Raw genomic sequence first — 27,793 nt, forward strand, 5'->3', positions numbered from 1 at the left:
TGGTTAAATCAACGACTCTTTTGTAAAGCTTGTTGTAAAGCTTTGACTGCTAATGCACCAAAGTGCTCCATGTTAAGAGCAATAATCTTTACAAACCAGATAACCAATAGAGTGTCAGGTAAAGCCGAAAAAGAGGGGGAAACTCAATCATAGAAAGAGATAACATTAACCAACACACTTAAAGAGAGTGAAGTTGATGAACGGACAAGATTAGAGCAATGTTATTGAGTTTGAATTGGACAAGACTTTGCTCTGCACTTGTCTGAAAATTACAATTCTGATAACTTAAATTGTGAGAAATGAGGATGAAATCCAATTATGTTCGAACCACATGGTTGGACGCCTGAGGGAATCCATGTAACCAGTTGTATATTTTTGCTCTAACTAGTAATAACACTTAACTATAACATACAGTAAGGCCTATAGATATTTTGCAGGTGTGCATTAAAGCGGTTTCAGGATCTGAGCAGTTGGGAAATTCAGACTTTGCAATACAGAAACCGCAACACACTGTAAGTGATTGTTTCTTTTGGCTGGTTTCAATATTTGAAGTTCCAGTGAGTTTCAGTGTTTGAAATAAACATTTGAACCACAACAGATTTAAAAGACGGCTCTAAAGAAATGACTCAAGACTTTTGTTTTCAGTCTTAATTGCTCTCAGCATCTCTTAAACTCTTGATTAAAACATTACACTCATCTTACAATGATTCAATAGTAAAAAAGTCGCATCAGCTTTTTCCTTCTTTTTTTTTTTACAGAAAAATAAATTCCCATGCTCTTAGCAACACCTTAATCCATATAATCTATTCCACAAAAAGATATGCCAACACATTTTGTCTGCTACAATGGAGACAGTCAAAGGGCATGATGGAACTAGAAGTTGGGTGGGGGGGTACAATGAAGGGGCTAAAAGGAAATCATTAGCAAGTATAGGATTCAGTCTCAGTGTGAATCAATTCATTCCAAATTGCCCCGGCCTGTACATTTGTGGGGAAGTGCCCCTGATATAATAACAGACTGATAGACACGAACAAAGATTGTGTTAGGCTGGTCTCAGATTTCCCCCCCCAAACACACGTTTGGAGGACCAAAAGCAAGAGAAAGTGAGAGACAGCAAAAAATGAAGCTCTATATTAATTTGGTGCTTTCATGGATGATTTGCTATCAGGGGCAGCTGTCTTAAATGACTTAACCCAATACCTTTCTGATACCAGAGCCCTACCAGAAAGGAATGACGTTTTAATGCAATTATTGTGTTTCCGTTAGTCGCCTGACTGCTTGATGTGGCCAGCAGTGATTTTTAATCTTTTTAAAAGAGCAGCTTTAAATGCCCTTCTAATTGTGAGATCTTTCCCGCCTTGATGTGACCTTTAGCAGAGGAAGTAAGGCCTCATGGGAGCAGCAATAGGGGATTATTGACCCTGAGAGACATCAGGAAGTGAGGTGCAGACCGGAGCATTTAGCTCAACTTCCACATCCACTCTGGTTCAGACACTGCAGGAGCTTCAACGGCTCTGCTGGAGCTGAACCATTCTGACAATGACTGTACAAAAGGAGCTTTTTGTGTCTTTGTGTCTTCTTCTCTTTGGGGCATTGCTTTTCAAAGAAGCTACAATGTGAGAAAACTAAATGAACAACCACTACCGAAACTCAACTTCAGTCAAATCTGATAAAAGGAGTATGGGTAAAACATGGGCTTTTTTCTTCTTCTCCTAACAAACTATGAGGTCAATAAAATCTACATCTGTTGAAACAGTACAATAGGTAGAAGGGTAAATCCGGTAGTTGGGTTTTGTGTGTCTTCTTCTCTTCTGTGAATGTGGTCAATCTTTATCGAATGCTTGTAACTTTTGAAATTTAAAAGATCAGAGTCAACAGAGATGAAAAAGGGTCATGGAAAACTTCATTGACATCTGCTTTGCAATTGTTTAAAAATAACAGACAGTGTTGTATCTGTGTCAGTGTGAGAGCCATGGGCAAGGCTACGATCATGACATCAAAAGCGCATTATGCAATTTTTGTAAAGGGGTGGGGTGATGTGGGGGGGGGGGGGGGGGGGGGGGGGGGGGGGGGCGGAAAGCAAGCTTTTTTTTTCAAGTCCACTGCATGTACAGACTAAACTTTCCATTCAGCAGTGTTTCCCTGTCACAGCGCTGTCGTCACAAAAGTGGAAACGTTGAGTAGGTTCAGCGGTAAGAAAACTGGAGGTTAAAGAGCATTTAATCCAGCGAGGACACCGTCAATCTGTAAAAACTCTTCATTCCTCTGCTCTCTTTTGGAGAATAAAAAAAATGTCAAAACCTGTCGCGACATATTTTATGATCCAATACGTTGGGTATGATTGATGAAGCCATGCATATTTCATATTGTAAACTTAAGTTACGATACGTCTAAAAACAAAGAGAAAAAAGAGGTTGGCGTTTAGAAATAATAATTCAGCCTCTTTCAAGATCTTGACAAACAAGATTGAAAAAAACAAAAGACATTCTAGTGCAGGGCGAAGAGACAGCAGGATCGTTTGAGATGATGCAACAACAAAGTAAAGCATTTCTTTTATTCCTGTGAGATCTACACTGAAGGGGAAACATGTGGCATCCAGCCAATTCAAAACTAGCTTGAGAAATACGGTACAAAGCAGAGTCTGACATTTCTTAATGTGTAACTGTCAGTCGTGCTGCCTGGGGTTGCCCTTGCTAAACTAGCGAGACAGATGACTGTTTAGATAAGGACGTCCCCAGCGGGGCCCTGAGAGCCCCAATGACTAAAGAGCAGCGACTCCGTCAGTGACACCTCACTTTCAGCCACTTCGGACAAAAATACTTATATAGCCCACAAATTCCTTTTAATTCAGGTAAAAGGCCCAAACCATGAGTCTGGAGCTGCTCTGAGAGATGAGGGTCATCAGAGATTAACCCATGGCACTTTAGCAGTGGGGGTGCAAAAGGGGAGTCGCAGCGGAGCACAACAAACTACTTAGCCACCACAAAACATTCAAGCCCCTTCTCAGCTGCAATCCAGTAATGGATACTTCCTCAGCTCCTCGATTGGTCAAAATGTTTTCATACAATAATTTAATTCAGAAACACATTTACAAAGCAGGAGTAATCAATTTTAATTAGTTGATTTTTTTTTTCATTCGCATAAAATTTAATGTACTGCCATCGATCTCCTTTGTTCTTTAATGCAGTGCCTCTTTCCTGTAATTCGAAGCTTTTCTTTTTCTTTTCTTTTTTTTTCTTTTACAGTCAATGATGACATTCTGTGACAAGCAGTTCTCTTCAGTATGGAGAACGCTGCTACTTAACACAAGAGAATGCAACTCTAGACCAGGAATGTGCTACATTTTGGTTTTGAAATGTGTTGCGAATGAAAAGTTTTGTTGAAAAATGAAAATCAAGTACATGACAACATGTTTTAAATACAATACAAATATGAATCTGCATATAAATGTTGATCACTGATCTTTGCTTGCTGACTTTTATTTTCTCCTGATTAAAATGATATTTTGGTTATTTTATATACAGAAATACACAAACTGTAGTGAGGTGAACGTCAATGAGAACCTTCTGTGGCATGTGCCTTTATATATTTGATCACAATCATTACCAAACACAGTGGAATAACAAAAAATGTGCTCATAAAGCGGATTATACGTGACCAAAATTCGTACATAAAATACAAGTAAAAACATCATCATCGATTGCTCATTTGAATTTCTTAAAAACATGACAAATTACACACTTAAAATCGTATTAAAAGATCATTGCATACAATTCTTATAAAAAAAAGAACAAAACAAAACTGCGGTCAATAAAATTATTAACATTGTGAAATAGCTTTTTTGCATCAAATGAAGTGAGTTGAAAAGTTCTTTGTTAACAGAAATGGGAAAAGCAAGCGGCTGCAGTCACATAAACCAACACAAAGGCTTTTCTTAAAACTGCCACGCTCTTTGTGTTGTCCTTCATATCATTGAGGCCTTTCACATTCAATTAGTTGATTGAGGCAAAGCGCAAGCGGCACCAGCAGCAAACAACGTGAAGCTTGTGTCCAAGCGACACACCACAGAAGTTGTGTTGTGGTGTCAGAAGAAGAGCCGCCTCCATCACGAGCAACTTACAGTGACAAGCCTATCCTCCTCTGTTGATCCAAACTGCTCGTCTCACTGAGGCAGCACCCACCCAAAGAAACACACACACACACACACACACACACACACACACACACACACACACACACACACACACACACACACACACACACACACACACACACACACACACACACAAGCAACTTGAAGTGAAGCACTGCAATAGGTGAATGAAACAGGGAGCCGGGGTGAAGATGCAGCGGGTTGGCATCAGTTGTGTGTGCCATCCTTTCAGTCTGCCAAATTGACTAATAAAACGAGAATAGAGAGGCCAGTGACAATAGAGAGAGGTGTCCTTTTATTGATCAAATTATTCCTTCTTGGGTACACTGTGCCACCGGATGAGAGCACGCTCACAAAGACAACAAGGCAGATTGTGACATTCCAGTGACATTATAATCGTGCGTCAACCCGTCTCCAGTCAATGGGCTGAATGCACTAATCGTGCGTCTTGGATCAGCGATTTCATGGTCTTCAAAGGAGGCCAGGAATTGGTGGCATGACCCTCCACACGGGGTGAGACCCCTCTTCCCTCAGAGTGCCACAGAGAGGAGGAGAGGAGAAGGATGGCGTTAAGGGAGACGCATCAAGGCAGGGGCGCAGCCAGAGAAGATTAACATCGCCATCTACTGGCCAGGGGTGGTACGAGTGGAGTCAACAGGGGCAAGAAAGCATCGCAGTTACCCCTTGCGGCCTGTCTTTCACTGAGACCTGTCAGAAACATTTAGACACACTCGCCAAACCAGTGGGCCACACATCTACAGCCGCAGATAAGTCACCATCAAATGAGGGAGAAAACTCAGGGCAGTAAGTCTGCATTTGGTTTTGGAGAAAGAGAGCAGGCAGAGTCTGTTCCTGATCACACAAAGTGACAAAGAAAAATGTTGGCTAATTCCCCTTTTCTGGAGGCTTCCAGCTGCCAGTAAGAATCTAACCTCGAGAACTGGACAAGCATAAAAAGAGTGCGGTGGAGACAGTGTCAGAAAACAACACTCATCGGGGTCGCAGAAGTAGCAGTTCTCTTTCTTCCCATTTAACCCGATGCCAGAGAGGATACAAACACGACAGCTCGTCAGATCGAATAATAATGCTTCATTTCAACCTTTCTGAGCCAGGGAGGCCACACGCTGGAGATTTCATTGGTTATGAAATGTCATAAAGTGACAAAAGCATGTGTGACATTTGGATTTGTGACACACCTAAACATAATACACCTCTTCTGAGAAGTTCACACAGAGTTTTCAGGTTTTGCAACATAGTTGGCTGATGGAGATTGTAAAAAGATGCGACAAAACAATGACATAGATCAGCACAACATCCATTCTGCCCCAAATCACAGATGTCCTGCAACGTCCGTACAGTACATTCATGCTTCCTTTTTTTTTTTTTTACATTTAAAAACATGTTCTCTTATACACTGTATTTCTAAATTTGTTATTGTACTATCTCCTTCCTAAGTAGGTCAAGAACATTAATTAACCACAAAGAAAAAAAACAGGGTTCCCTCTCCTTTAGAAGAATTTCTCCTAAAATGGAAAGATTTAATCAGATCACAACAGCAGGAGAAAAATAAAAAGGAGTAATCAGAAAGGAATGTTGCACGTCACTCCCGCACAGCACCCATACTTTTTGTGACTAAGTGACAATCAGAGGCAGTGGTCAGAGATTTTAGGAGTCAACACCCTCTGAACTCTTCATCAACTCACGTGGCGACGAGGGAAAATACATGTTTTGCCAGGCTCCTCCAAAAGAAAGAGGAGAAGAGACGACCCACAGTGAACCACTATAATGTCACACAGGGTGGCGTGTTACAGCAAAGGGGCTGAGTTGGCAAGCAACTCAGCAGCAGACGCGCACCTGTTCTGACATTTTTTGCCGACCTTGACACAGAAAACACATGACAAAGCCATTCTCTGCGTTTCAAAAGTACAGGCTGTTTGACGAAGCCCCTTCACTTCCCCCTTTTTCTTGTCCCCATGACACCTAAAACTACTTTTCACACCGTATGAAAGGGGGGCGGGAGCATGATGTAGTCTAATAGATGTGAGGAGGGACGGACAGAAGGCAAGTCACATTGTTACAGCAAAAAAATCTGATATGGAGTAATATTTGTGTTTGCTTTTTCCACAGGATTTCAGGCCAATGCCTCTCTTAACATCCCACAAAGTGGAAGTGACAAAGAGGCCTCAGCCTTTCTTCTATTTTTTTTGTCCGTTTCTATCATCTCATGCTCTCAATTTCTTTTGAAGTTCATGACAGAGCCACAATGCATTCATTCATCCACTATTTTAATCAAAGAGAAAGCAACGCAGAGCTGCCAGGAGAGCTGCACAGGAAAACAAATGCAATCTTCCTGTTAATCACTGCATTAACAAGAAGTCGACAGTCTGGACGCACATGCCAGGGAGGGGAGCCCGTCCAGGTGTTGGATAATTGTCAGTTGTGCGAGTGGCTACGGTTGCTTTTTTTTTACTGTGCCAGCCTCTGTTTCACTGCTGGTCTACACTTGTGCCCCACCTTAATGATAGCTTTTAAAAGTGCTCTTTCTGCTGAAGACTGCATACAGACACAAAGAAGTCTTGGCACGGTTTCTTCATGCTGACTCTAGTGGACGACGGATGAAGGCTTAAGACGTCTCGCTATAATCAGTGCCAAGTGAAGTCAATTTTAAAGAAGCGTGGGGAGCGTTTCATTTAAATGAAAGGCCCAAAAACACTTTTTCTGGCAAACAACCATGTATTAGAAATGCATCACGGTAAGCCGCAAAAAAAAAAAAAGACTTGCCAGGACAGAAACCTTCCTGTGTATCTTTCATTCAGAAATAAAAGTCCCTCATCTGTAGGTGAGGTTAACGTCATTCTGAGAAGAGCAGTGGATTTGCACGCCAGTTCTTAACTTCTCATTATGACACACTGAAAACTTTACAGACGACGCATCACTGTATCACACATCTAAAGTTAGGATAATTAGAGTGCAACGTTTTCACGTAAGTGCTCTATTTTTGCGGGTTTAAAGATAATTTATCTCAGTTTCTGTATTCTGTCACTTTCATTTTAGCCCGGGGAGTAGCCCACTATCTCTTTTTTTTTCAGATTCCCCAGATAAAGCCACAATCTCAGGGCGCCACACACAGAGAAACTCTGAAATCCATTAGCATTTTGCTTTCATTATTTTTAATCAAACCTAGAAAACTGACACATATTAATTAATATCCATTACCAGTTTTTGCCCCTCTCCCAGAGAAGACGTCCAGGGGGGGGGGGGGGGAAGAAGAGAAGCAATTAACTTAACAAAATAATCAAAAAAATTGTTTCAGAAATCCCTGATAAATGTCATGTAAGGTCCCATCTAAATGTAAGAAGTGTAATACATTCTTGCTGTCATATTCCATTAAACTGCTATTACAGTCTTGATAGAACTATTAGTCACTACATTATTAATAACATTAATGTATTTACATTTTTGGTGTACAAGCCTGCTTTCATGCAATAATTTATGAACTAGACTTCAGATATGTTATAACGTTCCCCATCTAGGCTCTTTTGTGTTTATTATTGATTATGAAAACAGTCAAAATTCCAAGTCAAATCCCCCTCCGCCTACCCCCCTAATGTATTGGAGTGGGCTGTTTACATTAAAGGACTGGAATAAAGTGCATTTACATCTGAAGCATAACTTCATAATTTACATTCCAACATTTATTAGAGGTGACAAACGAGCATTTGGTCCACTCGTGCTTTTCCACAATGCAGCACTCATTCAATCCATATAAATTATAGCTGGGCTAGGGAGTGCAAGAGCAAATTATTTTATTATATTTATGCATGTATGACTCTATAGGGGGTTACTAAGACAAACAGGGAATTACTTGATTAGGCCAACTGTGGTTAACAAAAAAAGAAATATGAGACTGAGGAGTGAGCCAATCAAATCTCAGCATTATTTAAATGTTTGGCCTCAATTCAGAAATCTAAAGCACACAGATCATGGTGTAAATGCTTAAAATCAATGAGACTTTTGTATCTATAAAATTAGCAAACGGCACTCCGTTTTAGCTACGTTTTACAGTAGACTACTGTGTATTTTATACAGTATAACGAGCTCTTTCAAATATTGCTGTTCCAATAGCTTACGCTGAGCTAGAACTAATATTATTCAATTAAAAGAAACTTGCCTAAAAGGCAGTATTATATTACATAATTAGAGAGGGCAGCATTTTCAGAAGTGTAGTTACAAATGCACTGAGGGGATCCCAGCATTTGAACAAATATCTGGCGCTGTAGGGGAGCTTGCCGACAAATTAACAGCTAATAACTTACTGGGAAGCCAGATAAAGAGAGATTTTTTTTTCCCCAAAGTGTCAATTACAAATAATTTTTCCTCTGATTTCCCACACTTGTGAAAAGCGTGATGTGCTAAAAAGCATTTTGAATAGTGTGCCAAAACTGCATGCTGTTCATTTAATTTCGTTTTATTTTTACACACTGGATTCATTCAGAGAGAAATAATTCAGCAGCAGCAGGATTGTTTAGGGTGGCTCTGAAAGCGGAGGCGTATGGCTCCCTTGTGAGAGCACTTGCTGGTCAGAGAGGAGAGAGACAGACGGATGGGTGCAGGCACGGGGAAATGACGGGGGATTCAATCAAATTCATGTTCATTAAAATCAGAGGACATCACAAAAATTAGAAAGATGCTGACAAATCAAAGGGTCTCAGTACCTGAATTACCATAGTCATTTACTTATTAAAGCCAGGATGCTTCCTGTCAATCAAGAGCCATCACATTCTCCATTTGCGGCGGAAAGCCAGCGTAATTGCTTCTCATACTAATCAACACAACTTGTGTAATTATGCCTTGAAAGTGACATTGGAGGCTGAGAGCGATGTGAGCAGTCTTGACAGCGGAGACATCTCAGATTCATCGGGAGATTTCCAGCCTCGCTGCGAGGAGACAAGCCACTCTCAGACCAAGTTACTCACTCGAGCAGTTTACAACCGTAAACACAAAGAAAAGACGGTAAATCAAGCTGAAGTAATTACAAAGCAGAATAGAGTATAAAGGAAGCTCAGCTCAATAAGGCCACTTTCCCAAGTATATTGAGGAAAAATGACTGCGCTGTAATTAAACTGGTGTCGTATTTCTATCATTGCTTAAGTAAACATATTGTGACAGTTCACTAAATTGTGGGAGAATAGGAAATTACAGCTCTGTTACCATGCCGTTTACATTAATGTGTAGACGAAAACGCTTCAAATAAAGCCCTAAGTATTCATTATAGTTCATTGAATTTGGCTTAATCACAGACTTTACATGTGTCTCCAGAATGAACTTTGGGTAAAACTAGCTTTAACATTCCTCTGAGCATTGGAAAACTATCTAAACCATATTCCCAGGCTGCATCTGTCACTAGTCACACTGCCGCCTCACCAGGAAGGTCAGAGCGAGGTCAAATTAGTGCAACAAATCAAAGAGCCACGGGCCACAACATGAGACTCTGGTATCTACATAAAATATGCGTATTAATGACACATGGTGACAACAGCTTCTTCTTCATTTACCATGAACTTTACAGTGAATTAAAGGATTTCCAATGCTCTCATCAAAACCCAAAGATAAAGACGCTATTGTCGGGGTGAGCGATGCAGATGGAGTCCGGCTCAGCACATGAGGCAGAAACCACGATATAAATAAAATGGGTTGGACTCATCTGGGCTCATCATTTTTCAAAGAGGTGGAAGGAACCATCAGAAGAAAAGAAAAAAGTCCCTAACGTCAAACAGAAGTCAACTGATAACTCATCATACTATGAGGGGAAGAAATGTCAGGATTTCATCTATGAAAAGAAATGAAGATGAGAGATTTATGGCTCGTAAAAAGTTAAAACGACAGGAAAACCAAAATAATCTTGACTGTGTCGCTCCTCACTCGTGACCTCCAAACTTTAGCACATGTCAAGGACCAAGTAAATAAATGCTCCTCGGCCAAACATGAGAAAACAAGTACATTTAGTGCCATAGAAAAACAGAGGCTTTCACAGGAAAATCCTGTGTGATTCACCCTCTGCGTTCAACTCTAATGAGTCAAAAAGTGTGACCTGCACTTAAATAAGAAGTCACAGCCAGAAGCTGTAAACTCATTTTCCCCATCCGAGCCAGCAACGTCGGCAGGACCTGGAAGATGTGCTCCGAGCATGCACGATAAATCTGACGTGAAATCATAATCATAAAAGCAATTAGCTGACCCTGCGCCACTCGTCCTTGGACATGACAGTGAGAATTCATACAGAGTCCTCTAAGGAGGTTGGCTGCCGGGTTGGGTGAGGAGGGGGAAAAGTGCAACACAGCAACAATAAAATGGAGGGCCCTTCCTGTATCATTAACCACCGAAACAAACAGTGCATGATGCACAATGAGTGTTGCGATGAGAAACGGAGAATTGAGCTTTTCAAAAAAGAAAAAAACTCCACCACGACCGCTGAAACAAACGGTGGTGCAGATGTTTTACAAGCAAACCTACGGGCATGAGAAATAACGCACAAATGCTGTCGTGTCATCCCCCGTATCCCACATCACTCTACGTTATAGCCCATGCTGTGAAATACAGCCTTCAGATCACATTCATGGTAAGTTTACTTATGTGAAATTAAACATAAAAATATGAAGATTGATGCTTTCCACACACGCCTTTTGTTCTGTGCCTTTGCAAAGAGCGTTCAGCATGTTTACAGTCAATGTGACAGGATACTGAATCTATTGACTGCGAGATGGCAGGTGATCAGATTTATTTGACTTTTCTCTTTCAAGGAGTGTGTTACAATCTGAAAAATCTCTCTTCACACACCCACCCACACACACACACACACACACACACACACACACACACACACACACACACAGTTTCTCGCCATCACTTCCCCACCCAGTAATTACAGCGAGGCCGAACTAGTGGCTGCCACCTAGTGACCGTCTTCTCCAATAATCATGAAATATCTCTATGGCTCGCGCCCCCACTCGGACCATAACTCTCCTTTACTGCAGACAGCTCCAATAAAGGATTACAATTACAATTAAAGTAATGAGCAAAGAGGAAAAAAGGAAAATCTCAGAGAAGGTTCCCCTGACTAACTAAATGGTAGGCTAGTTTCTTGACAGAATGGAGTTACCATACCCGACTCATTACTGGCTCCCATTTCTTATTCTGCCCCAATAATTAATTTGGGGCGTGTTGAAACCTGCAGTACTAAAAAATTAAAATAATGGTTTTGAAAGTGATGAATGTGAAATGAATTGAAATATGAATTATCAAATATGAGGTTAACTTCTTGTTATTTTTGTTTTATGGCGGTGGAAATATAAAAAAATTAAAATCACTTTAATGCACTATATTATCTTTTCTTCTTAAATAATTGTGCAAGTCACATAAACACACACGCAGAAGATAGATTGGTGTTAAAAGGACAAACAAACACATGTTCCATGAGGGAAGTCATTATGGATTAAAAAAAATAGTAGAGTCAGGACCCGAGAGTAACCTCTGACTTCCTGGTATCGCCAATGTGTTACTCCCACGCATAAGTGACGAAAAAAAAAAATCTCTTTTTAGAGCCAACATATGTGGAACATCTGTGTGCCTGCGACTCGTAGGGTTCAGCAGAGGAGCCGTCAGGGAGAGGGAGGTGAAACGAGGCGAAAAAGAGCCAGAAAAAGACAACAGGGGACGGTAGCAGTGGTGGTGCATTCAAGTCGCTCGCTGGACCAATTACGGTTGGCACGTCCTCTGCCATCCTGCCAGGTCCCCCACAACTCCTGCACTTAACACTGTTCTCCCCCCCCCCCCTCTATAGTGTGATGGCTATTGCAGAGGGGCTACGGAAATTCGGAGACTGCTGAGCCAAAACAGATCACTTCAAAGCGGCTTATTTAACGCTTGCTAAATTTTTCATCACAGTCGCTTAATATCCTGGGGAAGGGGAGCTTTTGAAGTTGCTGTGAGACCGGGGATGTTCTTCTTACAATTCTTTTTCCCCTCCCATTACCACCCTCCCTCTGCTGTACTAAAAACCCCAAACCTAAATACACACACACACACACACACACACACACACACACACACACACACACACACACACACACACACACACACACACACACACACACACACACACACACACAGTTAACACTATGCTATCCAAGCAGTTCATTTTCATTTCGTTCTGAGAAGTCAAATAAATACAATTATTGACTTGAATGCAACTATTATGAAGAGGAAAATACAACATTTAAATTCAATCCCATACAATATTTAGTCTCATATCAACATTTTCTCCTACGCTTCTGGATACAATGTTGCCGTACTTCCTGAACTGTTTCAGAATTGACCCTGTTTTCTAAATGATGTGATCAAAGGGATTTTGTACGCACACAAGTATTGTTGTGATGCGTTTGTGTGGATGTGAAAGCAATGAGGACAGAGTGATAGGAGGAGACGAGGGGTGAGCACAGGGCGTCACTGCGGGGAGAGAGCACAAAGACTGGGGAGACACCGGCAAGAGACAGGCAGGGGTTGTGATGAGTGGAAGGTGGGAGAGGGGCGGAGGGGGAGAGGGTGGGGGGGTGGGGGTTGTAGACGGAGACCAAGCGAGCCAGGGTGAGTGCAAGCAAAGAGCAGCGCCAGAGGCAACAGCAGCGGCTGGCAGCGACTGGTATACCAGCCAACCACGGAGCACACACACTCACAGTCTCTCTCCCACCCTCTTTTTCCTCTGCAACTACAGGTCCAGACCTCTCCCTCTGGCCTGGACGGTGGCACCGGCCCCTGAGCGGGGCCCTCTTGCCACAGAGGAGAGCCCACGCCGTGCCGAGTGCCAGGGCCTACTGATCTGGGCGAGGTGAGTCAGAACCTGTTAACATGACTGGTGTCCCCAGCCTGACACACTGGCTTGTCTGACATGCACATGTGCACATAAATGTTATACAAACGTGTGTGTTCTCTCTCTCTCTCTCTCTTTCTCTCTTTCTCTCTCTCTCTCCCCTGCCAGCACTCCCTTTCCTCTCATCCAGATAAAATCCTTTCAGACATAAATTTCAATTATTCACCTCATCCAAATAATGCCATGTGACAAGAATTATCCCTACTGTAATAATCCACTTAACTGGGAAAGAGCAGCTCATCAAAAAGAGAAAGGAGAAAAGGGGTTGGAAGTGAGGGTGGTGGCGCGGGGAGACTTGTCAACCAGTCTCAAATCAGGACCCTCATAACAAGAATTTCTTTCCTTTTTGAGGAGGCAGTCTTGAAGCGCACTGGGATGATGAAATTGAAGTAAATTGAAAGAAAGCCTGGGAGAATGCTCCCACAATCAATAACCCCAGGATTAAATTAGCCTTGGCATGGAGGGATGATGGGGGGAGGATGAAGAGTGAATGGTGGTGAATGACATTGAGACATGTAGGCTGAACAATACAGCACTCCTATAACCTGGATGCTGTGCCCATACAAGTACAGTGAATGTACCTGTGATGTATTCCATCCCACTTGGCAAGAACTTCTGGCTATAATCGCTGTCATCACTTGAGCCGAGCAATGTCTAATGAACACTTTCCTTCACACATGATTGAAAAACAACTGATGTTTATTGTCATTAAATGAGAGAACTTTAGAGACAATGATTGAAGTAGGAACAAAAACATATATTCCATATTGTTTCTTTAGCTTTTTGTTGAATATTTGTTGCCTCTGTTTTGCCTGTTTTTGCTTACGTTTTTTTCTTTCTTTAATTTTCTTCCTTTAAAAAATAAAATAAAAGGTCTCTCTCTTATATCAGTAACAAATCAGTGCGCCTTATCAATTCTAAAAAAATATATCTTAAGACTATAAAGCTTATATTTCCTGGGGTGTAATTCCCCAGGTGGCGTTGTTGGTTGCCTCTCATTTTCCCCCATAAATGCCCCGCCACTTTCTGACTATGTTACTGTGATGCAGCAATGAAGTAATAGTCAAAGTGCAGTGCCATTAAAACATTATTTTACTTTTCTACTACATCTTCAAGAATAGTTAAGGAAACTTTCTTTTGTTTTTTGCAGGCGCATCGGGACTAAACGTACTCTTTGTCTTAGACAGTCTATTGACAAAAGGACCCATCTTTGGGACATGACCCAAACTAAAAAGCAATGGCTGAACTAAAAACCACAAAGATATGTGGTAAAACTTTACTGCAAAACATGATTAAAGCAACTGTGAAACCACTTCTCAAACAGAGCTTTCCGACATGCGTTTTCACTCTCTAAAGTCAAGGAACATAAAGTACACTCTCATTATGGGCTTGGGGACATCAGTGAAGTGCTAAAGTGACTGGCAGCTAATTGGAAGCCTTAAACACTTGATCTCACTGAGGAATGTGTAATATCATCACACCAGCAAAGGAAAAGTAGTTTGTTGATTAAAAGAAACTTCTTTAAGTCACTAGGTCATAAACAACTTCTCTCAGTTTCTCAAATATGCATCATCAGTTGCCAAGAGTTTGCCGAGTTTCTCACTAAACACTACAGCAGCTGATTTCACAGGTTAGCACACAATCAGTGCAATCAGACCGACCAGTGAAATCTGATGTGATTAAAATCAAGGTTTTCTTTAAAATGAGATTAAATTAAATGAACCAACCTGCTTTATCTATATAATAAGCACTTAGATCAAATAGGCGAATTTAAATCAGTTTGTTAAATTAGTCAAAAATGCCATATGAGTCAGGTAATGTATATTGACTGAGTCCTTACCAGTGCTTCTCTGGGGGGAGCTGCCGCATCACCTCCAGGTGGAAGGCCAGGCTGAGAAGATAAACAAACACTTGTATAAGACTGCCATCTATTGGAGGACAATGGTGTTGTTGGATTAATACCGCAATGTTTAGACAGCAGCAGTGGTCTTAATAACTAAGTACAGTACTGAAGTACAAAATGTAGGTACTTTTTTTTTATACTAATTTTATTTTATAAGTACTGGAATACATATTGTACTTTCTACTCCAGCACATTCCTTTAATATAGTCAGTTCTAGTTACTTTGTAAATTCAGAATAATAACACATGATCAACAAATACATGATGATGCACTATCCTCGGTTAAGATTATTTATCCTGGTGAGGAAGTCCTAAGCAAATTAGTCCCAACGTTTACCAGCTGCAACAGTAACGTAATATACACATTACTGTATTCATATTTATAATAATATAATATATATATATATATATACTGAAATGGGCCACTCTGAATAATGAGTACTTTTACTTTTGGTACTTTAAGTATATTTTAATGCTACTAATTTTGTACTATTACTTATTACTATTATTAAAACTCTGAACACTATACTTCCACCACTGGATAGCAGTGATCAGTGTATCACATCCATGCTGCATAACAGGGACTAGATATTTTTGGATAGATATCTGTGCTCATGCACCAGTTTATTAATCATTAATTACTTGAGTAATTGTTTTTGTAAATGTAAGCATGCATGACAATCATAAATGCAGTTCCCTAATTAACTTTCTCCCCTGCTTCATGAGTCTCTGGGTTAAATCAACATAAAAATCGACCTTTGAACGATGGTTTTGAACTAAGCAGATTTCATTCTGGATACTTATTGTACATTCATAATCTGATCTGCTTGCTGTAATTAAAGAGGTTGTAAACGTAGATGCAAAGAAGAAGCTGTCCCTTACTAAACTTAGTAAAACGTGGGTTTTGTCGCAATGATCCATTCTCGTTAACCTGTTTGACGGACGGTGACCTTTTTAACTGCAGCCAGTAAGACTGAAGAATACTTCGTGTTTAGGAGAAAGGGCCGACTGGGTTTAGCAAGCAACGCGGGGGGTTATGGCAACCTGTGGTGCGGCGCAATAACGTCAGCGTGGCCCTTTCGTGTTAACTTGTCAACGCCTGCATGTCGGAGGGGCAACTTTTGAAGCGTTGCTGGAGCTAACCAGCATGCTACCTAGCGAGCGCGCTAACTTAAGCTAGCAGAGCCGTTACAAACGTATCGTGAAGACACTCAAGGGGGTCACGACGTCCAAGCCCGTTATACAAGTCCACTGTCGTATCTGGACATTGAGAGGTACATGTTTTAGTTGCGTGAATGTCGACCTGTGTTGGAGGACCAGGTTGGTCGGAGGATGCCATCTTCCTGCCCCTCGTCTGCTCTCAGGACAGGCTGTTCGAGGGAGTCGCGCTCGATTGCGTTTCCTGGAGGATGTCAGCGGTCCACGTTCACCACGAAACAAGTTTCTTGACACTGTCAATAGCCCCTTGTGTTTACAAGCAAGTGTACTATCACATTACTTGATAAAACATATTATGAATACTTTTGATGATTACAATAACTTAATCAGAACCAAATCCAGCTGTATTGGCCAAGTGCAATCCATACCAATACACAAATTAAAGACATAACTAGCCAAGCATTTTCGGATAGGGTCCCTGACAAGATAGTCTCCAGATTAATAATGCAGGAACAGCCTTGAGATGCTTATTGTGCCTTCGTGGTGCATTTGCTTACTTAAATTAATCTAAACAACAACAACAAAATGAGAACAAAAACAGTGAAAAATGAGGCCATCTAAGATCCTGTCAGTCTGGGGGCCTTGAGATTCTGTGGGCCGAAGCAGTTGTCCCCAATGTCCGTTTGCTAATCCGGTGTGGCCTAGCAGTATGACTGCTCCCAGACAATCCTGTCAATCAATGCAAGTATGATTGATATATCCCTATAAAAGCTATAATATGAATGGAACATTCATCTTCATAATTGCCACCAAGTGACACATTGTAAGAAGAGAAATTAGCTACTGTGACCATTATGTCTTGTGGAAAGACAATGATGTCTTTATATTTCCCGAGAGAAGTTGACAGACATGTTTCAAGACTCCATTGAAGACAGAGACTGTGTCAAATATGAATCCTTATTTATTATATAGTGCATAGCATTTACTGTTCAGGAATTACCTCAAATGAAGTCAAGAAAAAGAAAGAAAAAGATCCAATAGCAGATAATACAGTTTTGGCAGCTGCTGTTCCTCGTCACATCGTCAGATATGCAAACACACTTCAACACTTTCGGTGTGTACACTGTTGAGTTGACGTTTTGATGGCTGTGGAAAGGGTTGAACAAATCTAATCAAACTAAATCCTAGTCTGTAGTGACTCAGTCTCTGACTCAGTCAGTCCAGTCTTAAGTCGGGTGCATCCAGTAACTGTCAGGATATGTCCCAAATAATGACAATGCATCCAACTTGGATGCATTGTCATTATTTGGGACATATATGGATGATCCAAGTAATAAAACAAGGCACTGAGGTCCCATTCATTTGAGTTCATGGACATTTACATTCAATACAAACTAAGTGGGTATTGTGAGAAATTGGGAAGGAAATATAAAAAAAAAGGTAAGGTAGGACACATTGGCCGAATCTGAACGGCACACTTCCCAGTCTCAGTGAACACATGTACCAGGTACTACTTGTTATTTGCAAGGCAAGTTTATTTGTATAGCTATAGCACAAAACATAGAAGAAAACAAGATAAAAAAATAAAAAAACATTAAAAACAGTCAAGAAGCAAAAAATAGAAGAAAAGTTGCAGTGCAGTTTAAGAAATAAAATGCAGTAGTGAGCAGTGGCGGCCAGCCAATAGGGGGCCACAGGCCACCCACCTTGAGCCACCAAAAAATAAAATAATATTTATAATATTATTCATTATAAAAATTATAATAATATTAATAAATCATACAAATTGTCAATATTTGAGCTATGGAATGTAATATTTGTAAAATAGGATATCTGCTGAAAATGTATGCTTTTCCTGCTTCCCTCTCCGCTCATGCACCTCTCAGCTGCCCCCGTGCACGTCTCTACTGCACCGTGCTGGGGCTAGATCGATTTTGCCCAAGGAAGACAGGTCTAATACGCAGTTTAGCCAATCACTGATTAAAGATAATAATGAGTGACATACAATCTATTCAATCAGCGCCCTAAAAAAGACTTCCGGAGGGGCTATTCTCATCTGGCCTCAGGCTGCGTGTCCCCATGTCTCTGTTCTCGTCAGGGCTCATGTCTCGTTCTCATCTTGCGTGTTCTTGTCTTCTCGTCTTTTGTGTTCTCGCCGGCTTCTCTTCTCTCGCAGCGTCATTTTAACGACATGACAATAGAACAGCCAAGCACTAGCGCTACTCTTGCAAGAAGACTCAACCCTATCTCGATCAAATCTCTCCTCCAAGACCCGCACGACGGGGTCAGATTCAGCATGGACAGATACAAGAGTAAGATACATGAAACACTTCTCGGAAAAAATAAGAAAACACAAGAACATCAGGACGCACATAGATAACTCCGTGAAGCTTGCCATATTAGGCAAAGTTAACATCGCTACGCAGCTCGACGACGGTCACAGGCTTGCAGTAAAGAAACACAACGAGGAGGTGGATAAAAACCGGCACATTTTATCAAAAATAATTGATTGTGTAAAGTTTTGTGGGGCTTTTGAGCTGGCCTTGCGTGGGCATGACAAGCTGGCATGACAAGCTGGGTGTATGCCTGGGCATGACTTGCGAGACTGACTGCTCAGTCAGTCTCGCAACATTCCTTTACAAATGATCTGTGATGAAAACATGCAGGTTTCCTCACCACACTGATTGTGTGTTTCCCCAGCAAACAAGGTTCATAGGGGCATCTTAAAATATAAACGTGTTCTATTAGACTATATATATATATGATATTTATATTTTATTATAATATATTCATGATATTTATATTGTATATTTATGATTATATTACAGTATTTGTTATGTATATATCATATTATACTGAATATTATGATATATATATATATTAATATACTGAATGTATTATGTCAGTGTTGGAATAAATGATACAAATATAACTGCAAAGTAGTAATGCGTTTTTGATACCTTTTTTGCATTGAATCATACTAGGATGTTTGCTGAAATTGATTGGATGGCTCTACCAAAAGAAAAACATCAGCCGCCACCAGTTATGAGATGCAGAAATTGATTACAATCCTTGAATCTGGTTCAATTAAAGGCAACAGCAAACAGGAAAGTCTTCAAATCTGGATTTAAAGGAGCGGAGGGTCACAGCAGACCTGCAGCTTTCAGGGGAAATATTCAGAAATTGAGAGTCGACTGGAGTTAAAAATAAAAAAAATGCTGACATGCCGGACGCTGTATTAGCCAAGTAACTCCAGTAGGTGGCAGTAATGCAATAGTAATGCAAGATGACGTTAAAGCTCAAGAAGAAGAAGAAGCGACGGCGGCGGTTCCGTGTTCGAGTCTGCTGGTCGATGACAACTACAGTTTCGGGGTTTGACAGAGTAAAGTTAAGAGAAACAACAAGAAACTAAATACGTTCATCCACATACAGCCAACAATGACAGACAGGAAACCGTGTAAGGTGTGCAACTTCACACGACAGAAATCGTACGGGTTGGCAGTTCCCTCCTTAGATGATCTGAAGATGAAAGGTGAGTTTTACTAGAACGACTTTAAATACTTTTGTATACGAGATATGAAATGTAAGATACATCTGACACTGTGGTCGTGTGTCTCGTGGTCCTCTTGGCAGCTTGCTTCGGTCTGTGTTTCATTAAAAGGCATTAAGGCATGTTGTCTAATGTGAAACACAAACGTTTTGATGAACAGGGGATCTTCATCACTGTCGTCTGCCACTATCTGATTTTACCGCACACTTTAAACGTGCTTATCCTTAACAATCACGAGCCGAGCAACGTTTCCATCGTGTTGCAACTTGCAGGAGCTTCACGTGAGGAGTCGGGACAGATCTCCTCCTCCTGTCCCGCTCATACCGAGCATGCTCGTCAGCAGGCGTTGCCCCGGATCAACGCACTTCAAGCTCTCAGGCCTTTTTTTTGTTGGTACGAGCTCTAAGAGACAATATGGACAGTAATAAACCAGTTTAGTTTAGGTCTGGATGACACAAAATCTCTAAAACTTCCATTTTAAAATTCACCATTTTGACCTTTTATACAAATGTTCTACATTAAAACCCACATGTGTTGCTATAGGCAGTACTGAGTTCTACCTGTCCCTTTAAACTGTCTCAGACCAGTACATAAATACAATTTAAAAAAAAAAGGAAAACACAACAGCTCTTAGTTTCCCCCCTAAATCCCACACTGTTTATTGCAAGTTGGTGGTTATCAAAACCACCAAGTTGAAATCATAAAAAGGTTTAATTTCTATCACCAGGATGCTTCACATGTGGATTCAAATATCACAGTGAAGGCTCAGTGGGGACCGTCACTAAAATCCACCAGACACATTACGGTTTTGTCATTAATACAGAATACAGATACTTTAACAAGTCTACGGTAAGGTTGGCAGAGGGACTGAGCGACACAACCACTCAGCAGCATTGACAAATATAAACAGCTGTGATGAAAGAAGAGGTGATGGCCATCACCTCTTCTTTCATCACAGAACTCATTGGTATTTGCAGGAATGGACGCGTGGTGTGTGAGTCGTTACTGACTGAAATACAACTTCAGTCCGATAGCCCTGATTGTTGCTTTGAAGTATGGCTACCTATATGGCGAAAGAGTATCAAAGTCTCCTGTGTGGCACTTGTGATAAAAGGATATTCACCAAAGATCTGTACAAATCTGTCACTTCTCTGTTCTTCTCACAGGAAGTGAGTTTCTTGGGTTCAGTTCGACTGAGCCCGTCACAGTGGTCCTAGAGAATGATGGGACGATAGTAGAGGATCAAGCCTACTTTTTGTGTTTACCTCTAAACACAAAGTTCATGTTGTTGCATGAAAAAGAGAAATGGTCACCAGTTCGCAGGGGTAAGAAGGTGTACTGAGATTTGTCTACAGTCCATGTTTCATTTTTAAATAAAAGGCACGTCCATGTTCGGGTAGTAATTTGCTTTTCATTGTAGTGGATGGTGGCACGGCCTGGATGGCCAGAGATTCTCTGGTGCTGGAGGCCGATACTGTGGACACCTCCAGTGCTGCAGCACCCTGGCTGGACCTGGCTCAGCAGCTGAAGCACGACCTTACCAGCATCATCCTCATGTCTGAGGCAGACTTACAGGTACCAGTGCCTTTCCTTCATTGCACCAACTGTGTTTGCGGTCATGTTTATCCCAGCATGCACTGAGAAGAAAACAGGGTAATAGTAATTAACCACTTTCCTCAATGGTCACCATCAGCTTTTTAATCTTCGTCCTTCTAGAAGGATTAGGCTGATAATATTCTGTATCCTTATCGTCGGCATGGACAAACACTACAGATTGCTCTTGCTCAGATCTATTATCTGTGACTAAGGGCTAATATAGCAAATTCCTTTTGGCAATCATCAAACAAACCCACAGACTGTGGCAAGGAGGGAGTACGTGCAAGAGATTTGTTTTGGATAAAATGTATTAAACTAAAAAGATCAACACAAAATAAGTGTTGAGATCATTAATGAAAGTCGTCCATAACTGAACTCCTACAATAGAGGAGACAATTGTCACGTGTGTTGTGGCGGTGTTGAAGCTACAAAACCAGAAAGACAATTCTGCTGGGTGAACCGAGTGCGAGTACAGAGGCCAACGATAACAATAGTGCTTTGTTTAGCACCCGGAATTACCAAGTTGTAACCAAAGTAGCATTCCCAAAGGTCTCTATGAAACAAAGGCTAACTGCCAACCAAATCATCCCCAGACGGATATAGAAACTGCATCAACAAAACACAGTGTGGGCTGCAGCCCTTACCAAAGCTGTCAAGTTGCAGGCATTTAAGACAACAACCTCCTCACAGCTCATTTTCTAGTTCCTCCCTTACCAACCCAAATTATATCATGAACATAAGCATCTTCACATGTGCCAGGCCTGAAGCAAGTTAAAGACCAGACAAAGCACAGATTGATTTGACTCTCCTAGCCACAAGTACATGTACTAAACATGTGTAATGGTGAACTCAAAGAGCCACCACAGAGCCCTGTCTAACTAATAACACGTATTAGCTAAGTACCGCAGTCTTCAGACAGATACTGGTGGTGGGTGTTTATGCAATCATCCACCAGAACAAAAAAACTGGCAACCCTCTGGAAACCAGGGAAATGCCCACCAATGTTCCCCGACACTAAGTGAAAACAACAACCTGGTTGGTGTCCTATGGTGATCAATCACTTCAGCCTACAAAGGTGATGCATGGCTTCTACAAACTCTAATACGACTACATTCACGACCACTATTGGCCATAACATTTTTAACAAATGGGTTGCATACACTGCCCGTAAATATACAGTCAGGGTCTGAAATTAAGTCGTTTCTTCAGCTGCTGCAGGACACTGAACACATCTACCGGCCACAAGGACATTATTGATCCTTTTGAAAATGGTGTTACTTATTTTTATTAGGATGGGAACCTATGGGGTCACAGACGGTGGAGGGAAGTCACAAATTACCGAGAGTCGGACGAACACATTGTTCGTTTTGGTCCTTTTTAAATGGGATTTGTTGACTATAAGAAAAACATTTAGTGACGCCAGCATGTTCCTTTAACGCTAAAATAGGCAGCGTTTGGCAGGAGGCAAGTTCACAGTGTGATACTTGTCACTCATCTTAATTACTTGTACATTTAATTCAAGGCGAACACAAGTAATCTCTTATAGAACATATTCAAATTGTTTAAAAGTTGTACTTTTATCCGCTATACTTTTAGCTTTGCAGTTCATTCCCTCCGTGTTTGCTGCCAGTATTTGTTGTTGCTGTGAGACACCACATAGGCCTAGTGTAGTGTTCTCAAAGAGAGGATCTTATTGCTTCGTGTCACCTGCTGTTCCAGATATTGGTGGATGCCCCGTGCCTCGAGCTGGCCTCCGCTCTGGGCTTCCGGGAGAAGAGGACCAAGGACCTGCAGGAGACGCTGCAGAGGGCTCTGGACAGACGAGAGGAGGAGAGGCAGTCCAAGGAGTTGCTCCAGCTCTACGTCAAAGCTGCGGAGAAAGAGAACGGACAGCAGGAAGTCCCAAGCCAGCCTGGACAGGAAGGTATGGCATTGTGTGGTGGTTTTCATTTTTACAATTTAGAAACAATATCAATAATATTGGACAATTCTTTTTTGGTTTACCCTCTCTCTTCTTTTCCAATTGTCTTAAATCATTAGTGTATTGTTTGGATTGGATTGTTTGTCTATCCTATGACAATAATCTTGAGTTCAACATCCAGCAAAAATAATCAATATTAACCTTTGATTGTGTCGGCCTTCTTGTTCTACAGACAAGGCTCAGGGACATAGCTGGCCAAACCATAATCAAACATAACATAAAATTCTTTATATATGTATTATTTTTAAGAGCTAAGGACCCTATTTGTATTCAATAGCAATATATTTATACATCCATGTTCATATCCTTTACTTTCTGTATTTGCATTGTGGCAAAGCATGTAGTCATGACAAAATAATGAATCAAATTATAAATAACACACAATTGTAGATTTTCTTTTCTTACCATGTTATTTTTCTTGCTAACACTTACTGATAAATCAGTAATCAGTCTATTTCCCTGGTTGCTTGATGATATTTCCTGTAGACGGCTCATAAGAGAAGAGCAGTGATTGTGCCTTTTGGCCACTAGGTGGAAACATTGTTGTTTCTGAATAATCCCACCTCTTGTTGCGATGTGTTGTAACTATACGCTTATACAACAGATTATCCTGAAAGAGAATCCATTTTAATGTGTCAGGGGCTGGAGAGGAGGAGGTTGATGCAGTGGAGGTGGACTTTGCATCCGGATTCATTTCCAGGACACTGATGGTCCTGAAAGGCAAAACAAGCCCAGAGACCAGACTCTCCACTGAGGATCTGCAGGTAATCCACTCACGCCTCAGAATTTCTGCAGTTTACGCTGTAACATACCCCATTGAGTCTAATAAGCAGCTGAGAAAACGATATCACACAATTATGGAAAACTGCAAGTCCTGACACAGCACATGCATATTTTTTTTAGTGACTCTGTTGTGTAATCCAAAAGGTATTTACTTTAGATAAAGTCTTAGATTTTGCAAACCTGCCTCTGCATGCACAAGAAGAACAATTTATTACAGGGCTGTCTGATTGGCTTGCATAATTTTTGTACGTCTGCCTAAAACACAACGATCTAAAATGATAAGTCGGTATAAAGTCTTGCACATTCACATTTGCACTGTTTTGAAATGAAGCCTCTTCCATGTCTCTTCAGATGGTTGTGGCCAGAGGGGTGGAAACTATGGAGCAGGTGCTGGGCTGGGACCGAATAAGGACTTCTGCGCTGCTGCAGGCCTGCGAAGCCGAGCTGACCGGACGTCTGCAGCAGGTTCAAGCCGTGCAGTCCATCAGGAGCAGCACACAGCTGGACAGCAGCCGGCAGTCCAGTTAGCAGAGCGCGGAGGAGGGTCTAGAACCGCCAGCCCTCGGGCCGCCACTAGGCCGAGGCTTCACCTGAGAAGAGACTGATAAGAATTCACACAACCTGCCTCAGGGTCAGAAGAATGGGATTTACCTTGTGTTAATAATAGTATCCATAATGCTGGAACGCATGAATGTTAATGATGTTGGCGTTTGCATAATTTTGTAAAACCTGCAAACCCCTTGAATGTTTTTGGCCTCAAGAGGAAGCATTTGCACAAGTCATGTTTATCAAAGACATCCTGGCGTTAACCACTGGCATCAACTTTCCATTGCCTCCTTCTCGTGAGTGCCATGCTGTGGAAATGATCGCAGATAAACACATCCATGTGAAAAGTGACACATTTTGGGAAATAAGCCCATTCGCTTTCTTGTGGAGAGTTGGCTCAGACGATCGACCATCACTCTCTGAACGCCAGATAGCTTAGTTTAGCGTAGCCACTGGAAACTGGGAAAGAGCTAGCTCGTACCAAGCCCCTGGTAAACTATCTACTGGTTGCCTGGTAACGTCCCTGAGATGACAAGACTCCAGGAAACGACTGCGCCCGGCCAAGAAGTAGTCCCGCACATCATCTCTGTAAAAACCTCAACTTGTGGGTTTTGCACTTCATTTGTGTGATTTCAAACAATGAGATTAAGGGGTGCTATCTTTCATACCAGGCTAGTTGTTTCCCCATGTTCCCAGTCTGTATGCTAAACTATGCTTATCGCAGCTTTGTCTTTAGTTCATATGCAGGAGCGTGGTATCAAAGCGTTCTTCCCAATCATTGCTTTAAGGTTTTATATAGACTGTTACTGTTGAATAAACTTCCCAGTGTTATTGTTTACATTCTGCACCCCCCTTTTTCACTGCTAATTCAGACAGAAATTGTGCACTGCATTTTATTTTCGAGTTAATCTAATTATAGGTAAGAAATATGCTTTAAACTAGCTCGAGAAACCCTGTGGATCTCCAGCAGTTGGCGAGTGACCAAATATATTGTTTTGTGTTTGTTTGAAAGAATGTATGTTCTTTCACAGAAATTACATTTATATCGAGAGTATATGGGATATTTTGGGAAGTTTAAAGTAGCAGTGTTTTGTTATTTCAATCAGCTGGCGGTCCTTCGATTTTACCTTTTTTTTTTTTTTTTTTTTTTTTGGTCAGTTTTAAGTGCCACTACGAGACTCAAACTATTTCTAAATTGTGATGAAAATAAACAGGCAACATCAACTTTTATTTTTGTAAATAAACTACACTTGCATAAATGGCATTATCCTCATCCATGTTGCAGCACCAGTCTTCATGTATGTGAAATTTCATCATTACCTGATGTGGGACCATTTAGATAATCTAAACATGGAACTCAAAGAAGGGTAGAAATACCAAATGATGAGCACAGGAACTCTACACTAGGCCCGATACTGAAGGAGCTTCTACAGCTCTGCGTTAGACTGACATGGAGTGCAGGCCAGGTCATACTGAGAGAAATGTTACTCCGATGTATGCAAATGCTGACATCAACCAAATGTATTTGTAGAAAAGCTTAATTTGATTGCGGTACGCAGATTAATTTATCATTCTAACAATAAAGGGTATGACAGGATAAGATGTATCTTAGGTTCGTACAGGGAAGCTTCACTGAACACATTATGGGAAAGAATGACAGCTTTATCTTTTGAGTTACATAGAACCAATATTTCTGGATGAGAGCTCATTTAAGACCATCTATTATATATGATTATAGAAATGATGTATCAGTGTCGAGGCTGCGTGATGTAAGATGGTGAGTTCAATGTGTGCAGGTCTGTGTGACTCATAGGTCATGTCGAAGATAACCATTGTCATGCCTGTCGTCTCATCATCGGTCTGTTGAACACTGATCGTGAATGATGGATGAATTTTCAGAGGGGTCAGATTTTTGTGTTGCTGTGAGATTGATATGACACCACTGGCTTGTATTTAGTATTCAATATTCATCAAGATATCCTATTTACTCAGTTTTGTTTTTGTTGTCTATACAATGTTTCACAAAGTGAGTGGTCGCTCTGCCGTTTCATAACCCTGTAAGATTTGCCATGTGTCAGTTCTCCAGTGCATTCACAATATTTCATTTAAACATGCACGGCAAGTGTTGCATAGGAATTTGTTTATATATGATCGTACATTGTTGGATTTAAGGGGCCTTTTATAAACATGTCGAATGGTGGCAGGAAGGATTTTCTAAATTCAACCAGCCCTCAAGCATGTGGCAGTTCTCTTGTCCTTTACTATGATGACGGATTTCTCTGAAGACTTCATTTAAAGCCAAATTAAGTTTTGGGCTCGAAGCTAGGAGCTGTTGTTTTTTTGGGGGGGAGAATAACATTTAGATTTAATAAAATACTGATTAATTATTGCTTCGCATAGTCAGAAATATTTATTATTTTTCCTTTTAATATCTCTCCTCACAAATAATTAATATTCATGCAAGATGCAGGGTTTTTAGGTCTAAGCCTACTGGCTGCATGCTGCTGCTAGATATTCTCCAACAGTTGGTTAATGGGTTTCATGGTGTGCGTAGATCCTTTGGAATTGACTCCAACTAGCTGAACAGTTAGAAGTGAATGAAGTATTGGGCATTTGCCTCGCTGTTTTGGTGGATTATTTGAGTTAACACTTCTCTGTAAGCACCCAGCTGCCTCGAGGACTGTCTGGGCATTTCATGCTGGAAACACACCTGACCCCATGCGGTCAGATGACTTTCACAGAACACATGTCCACCTCAGGCCTTGTGGTTTTGTGGGGTTGCAAATGCCAAGGTGATGTATGGGTCAGTACGTACCTTGCCTTGCTAAATTGCATTTGCCTTCAAAGTGCAACGTATGTAGCAGTATAACAGTTGAGCCAAAGTAAACATAATGAGGGTTAAAAATAAAATCACAGAAATGTCGCATTGGACTAATCCACGAAACAAGACAAGCAAAAGATCCCTGGATGTAACACTGAATATAAATCAACACGAGTGTGTTTCTTTCTCGCATTCAGGCGTGCTCTTTTGCCCCACTCGTGGGCCACAGATGGAGGAAATATGTGAGTGAATGCAAAGGTGTCAAATGAGAGGCAATTTCATGCTGAAGAACCCTGTAATGACTGTTTTGATAGAGGAGCAAAGCTGGGATAGCGGAGAACAAACTGCATAATGTATGAAGGTTAAACACCGAACAT

General features: G+C 41.1%; 2 protein-coding genes across 2 annotated transcripts in view; one reads left to right on the plus strand and one right to left on the minus strand.

Annotated features, from left to right (window-relative positions):
• The window catches only part of pex14 (peroxisomal biogenesis factor 14), a gene marked incomplete at its 3' end in the record, with an annotated part of 43,082 nt that extends 26,761 nt beyond the window's left edge, over window positions 1-16,321 (minus strand). The window contains 2 exon segments of the mRNA XM_079226178.1: window positions 14,920-14,970; window positions 16,285-16,321. Of these exon segments, the coding sequence (XP_079082304.1) occupies window positions 14,920-14,970; window positions 16,285-16,320 (87 nt within the window). The 5' untranslated portion in view covers window position 16,321.
• A 3,240-nt stretch (window positions 16,322-19,561) lies between these two features.
• Window positions 19,562-25,797, plus strand: dffa (DNA fragmentation factor, alpha polypeptide). The gene is made up of 6 exons (XM_079226599.1): window positions 19,562-19,671; window positions 20,856-21,014; window positions 21,110-21,264; window positions 23,005-23,209; window positions 23,906-24,030; window positions 24,401-25,797. The coding sequence occupies exons 1-6, from the start codon at window positions 19,578-19,580 to the stop codon at window positions 24,575-24,577; spliced, it is 915 nt and encodes a 304-aa protein (XP_079082725.1). The 5' UTR covers window positions 19,562-19,577; the 3' UTR covers window positions 24,578-25,797.
• Window positions 25,798-27,793: the final 1,996 nt, after the last annotated feature.

Source organism: Taurulus bubalis (assembly GCF_910589615.1).
Source record: "Taurulus bubalis genome assembly, chromosome: 11".
NCBI lineage: Eukaryota > Metazoa > Chordata > Actinopteri > Perciformes > Cottidae > Taurulus > Taurulus bubalis.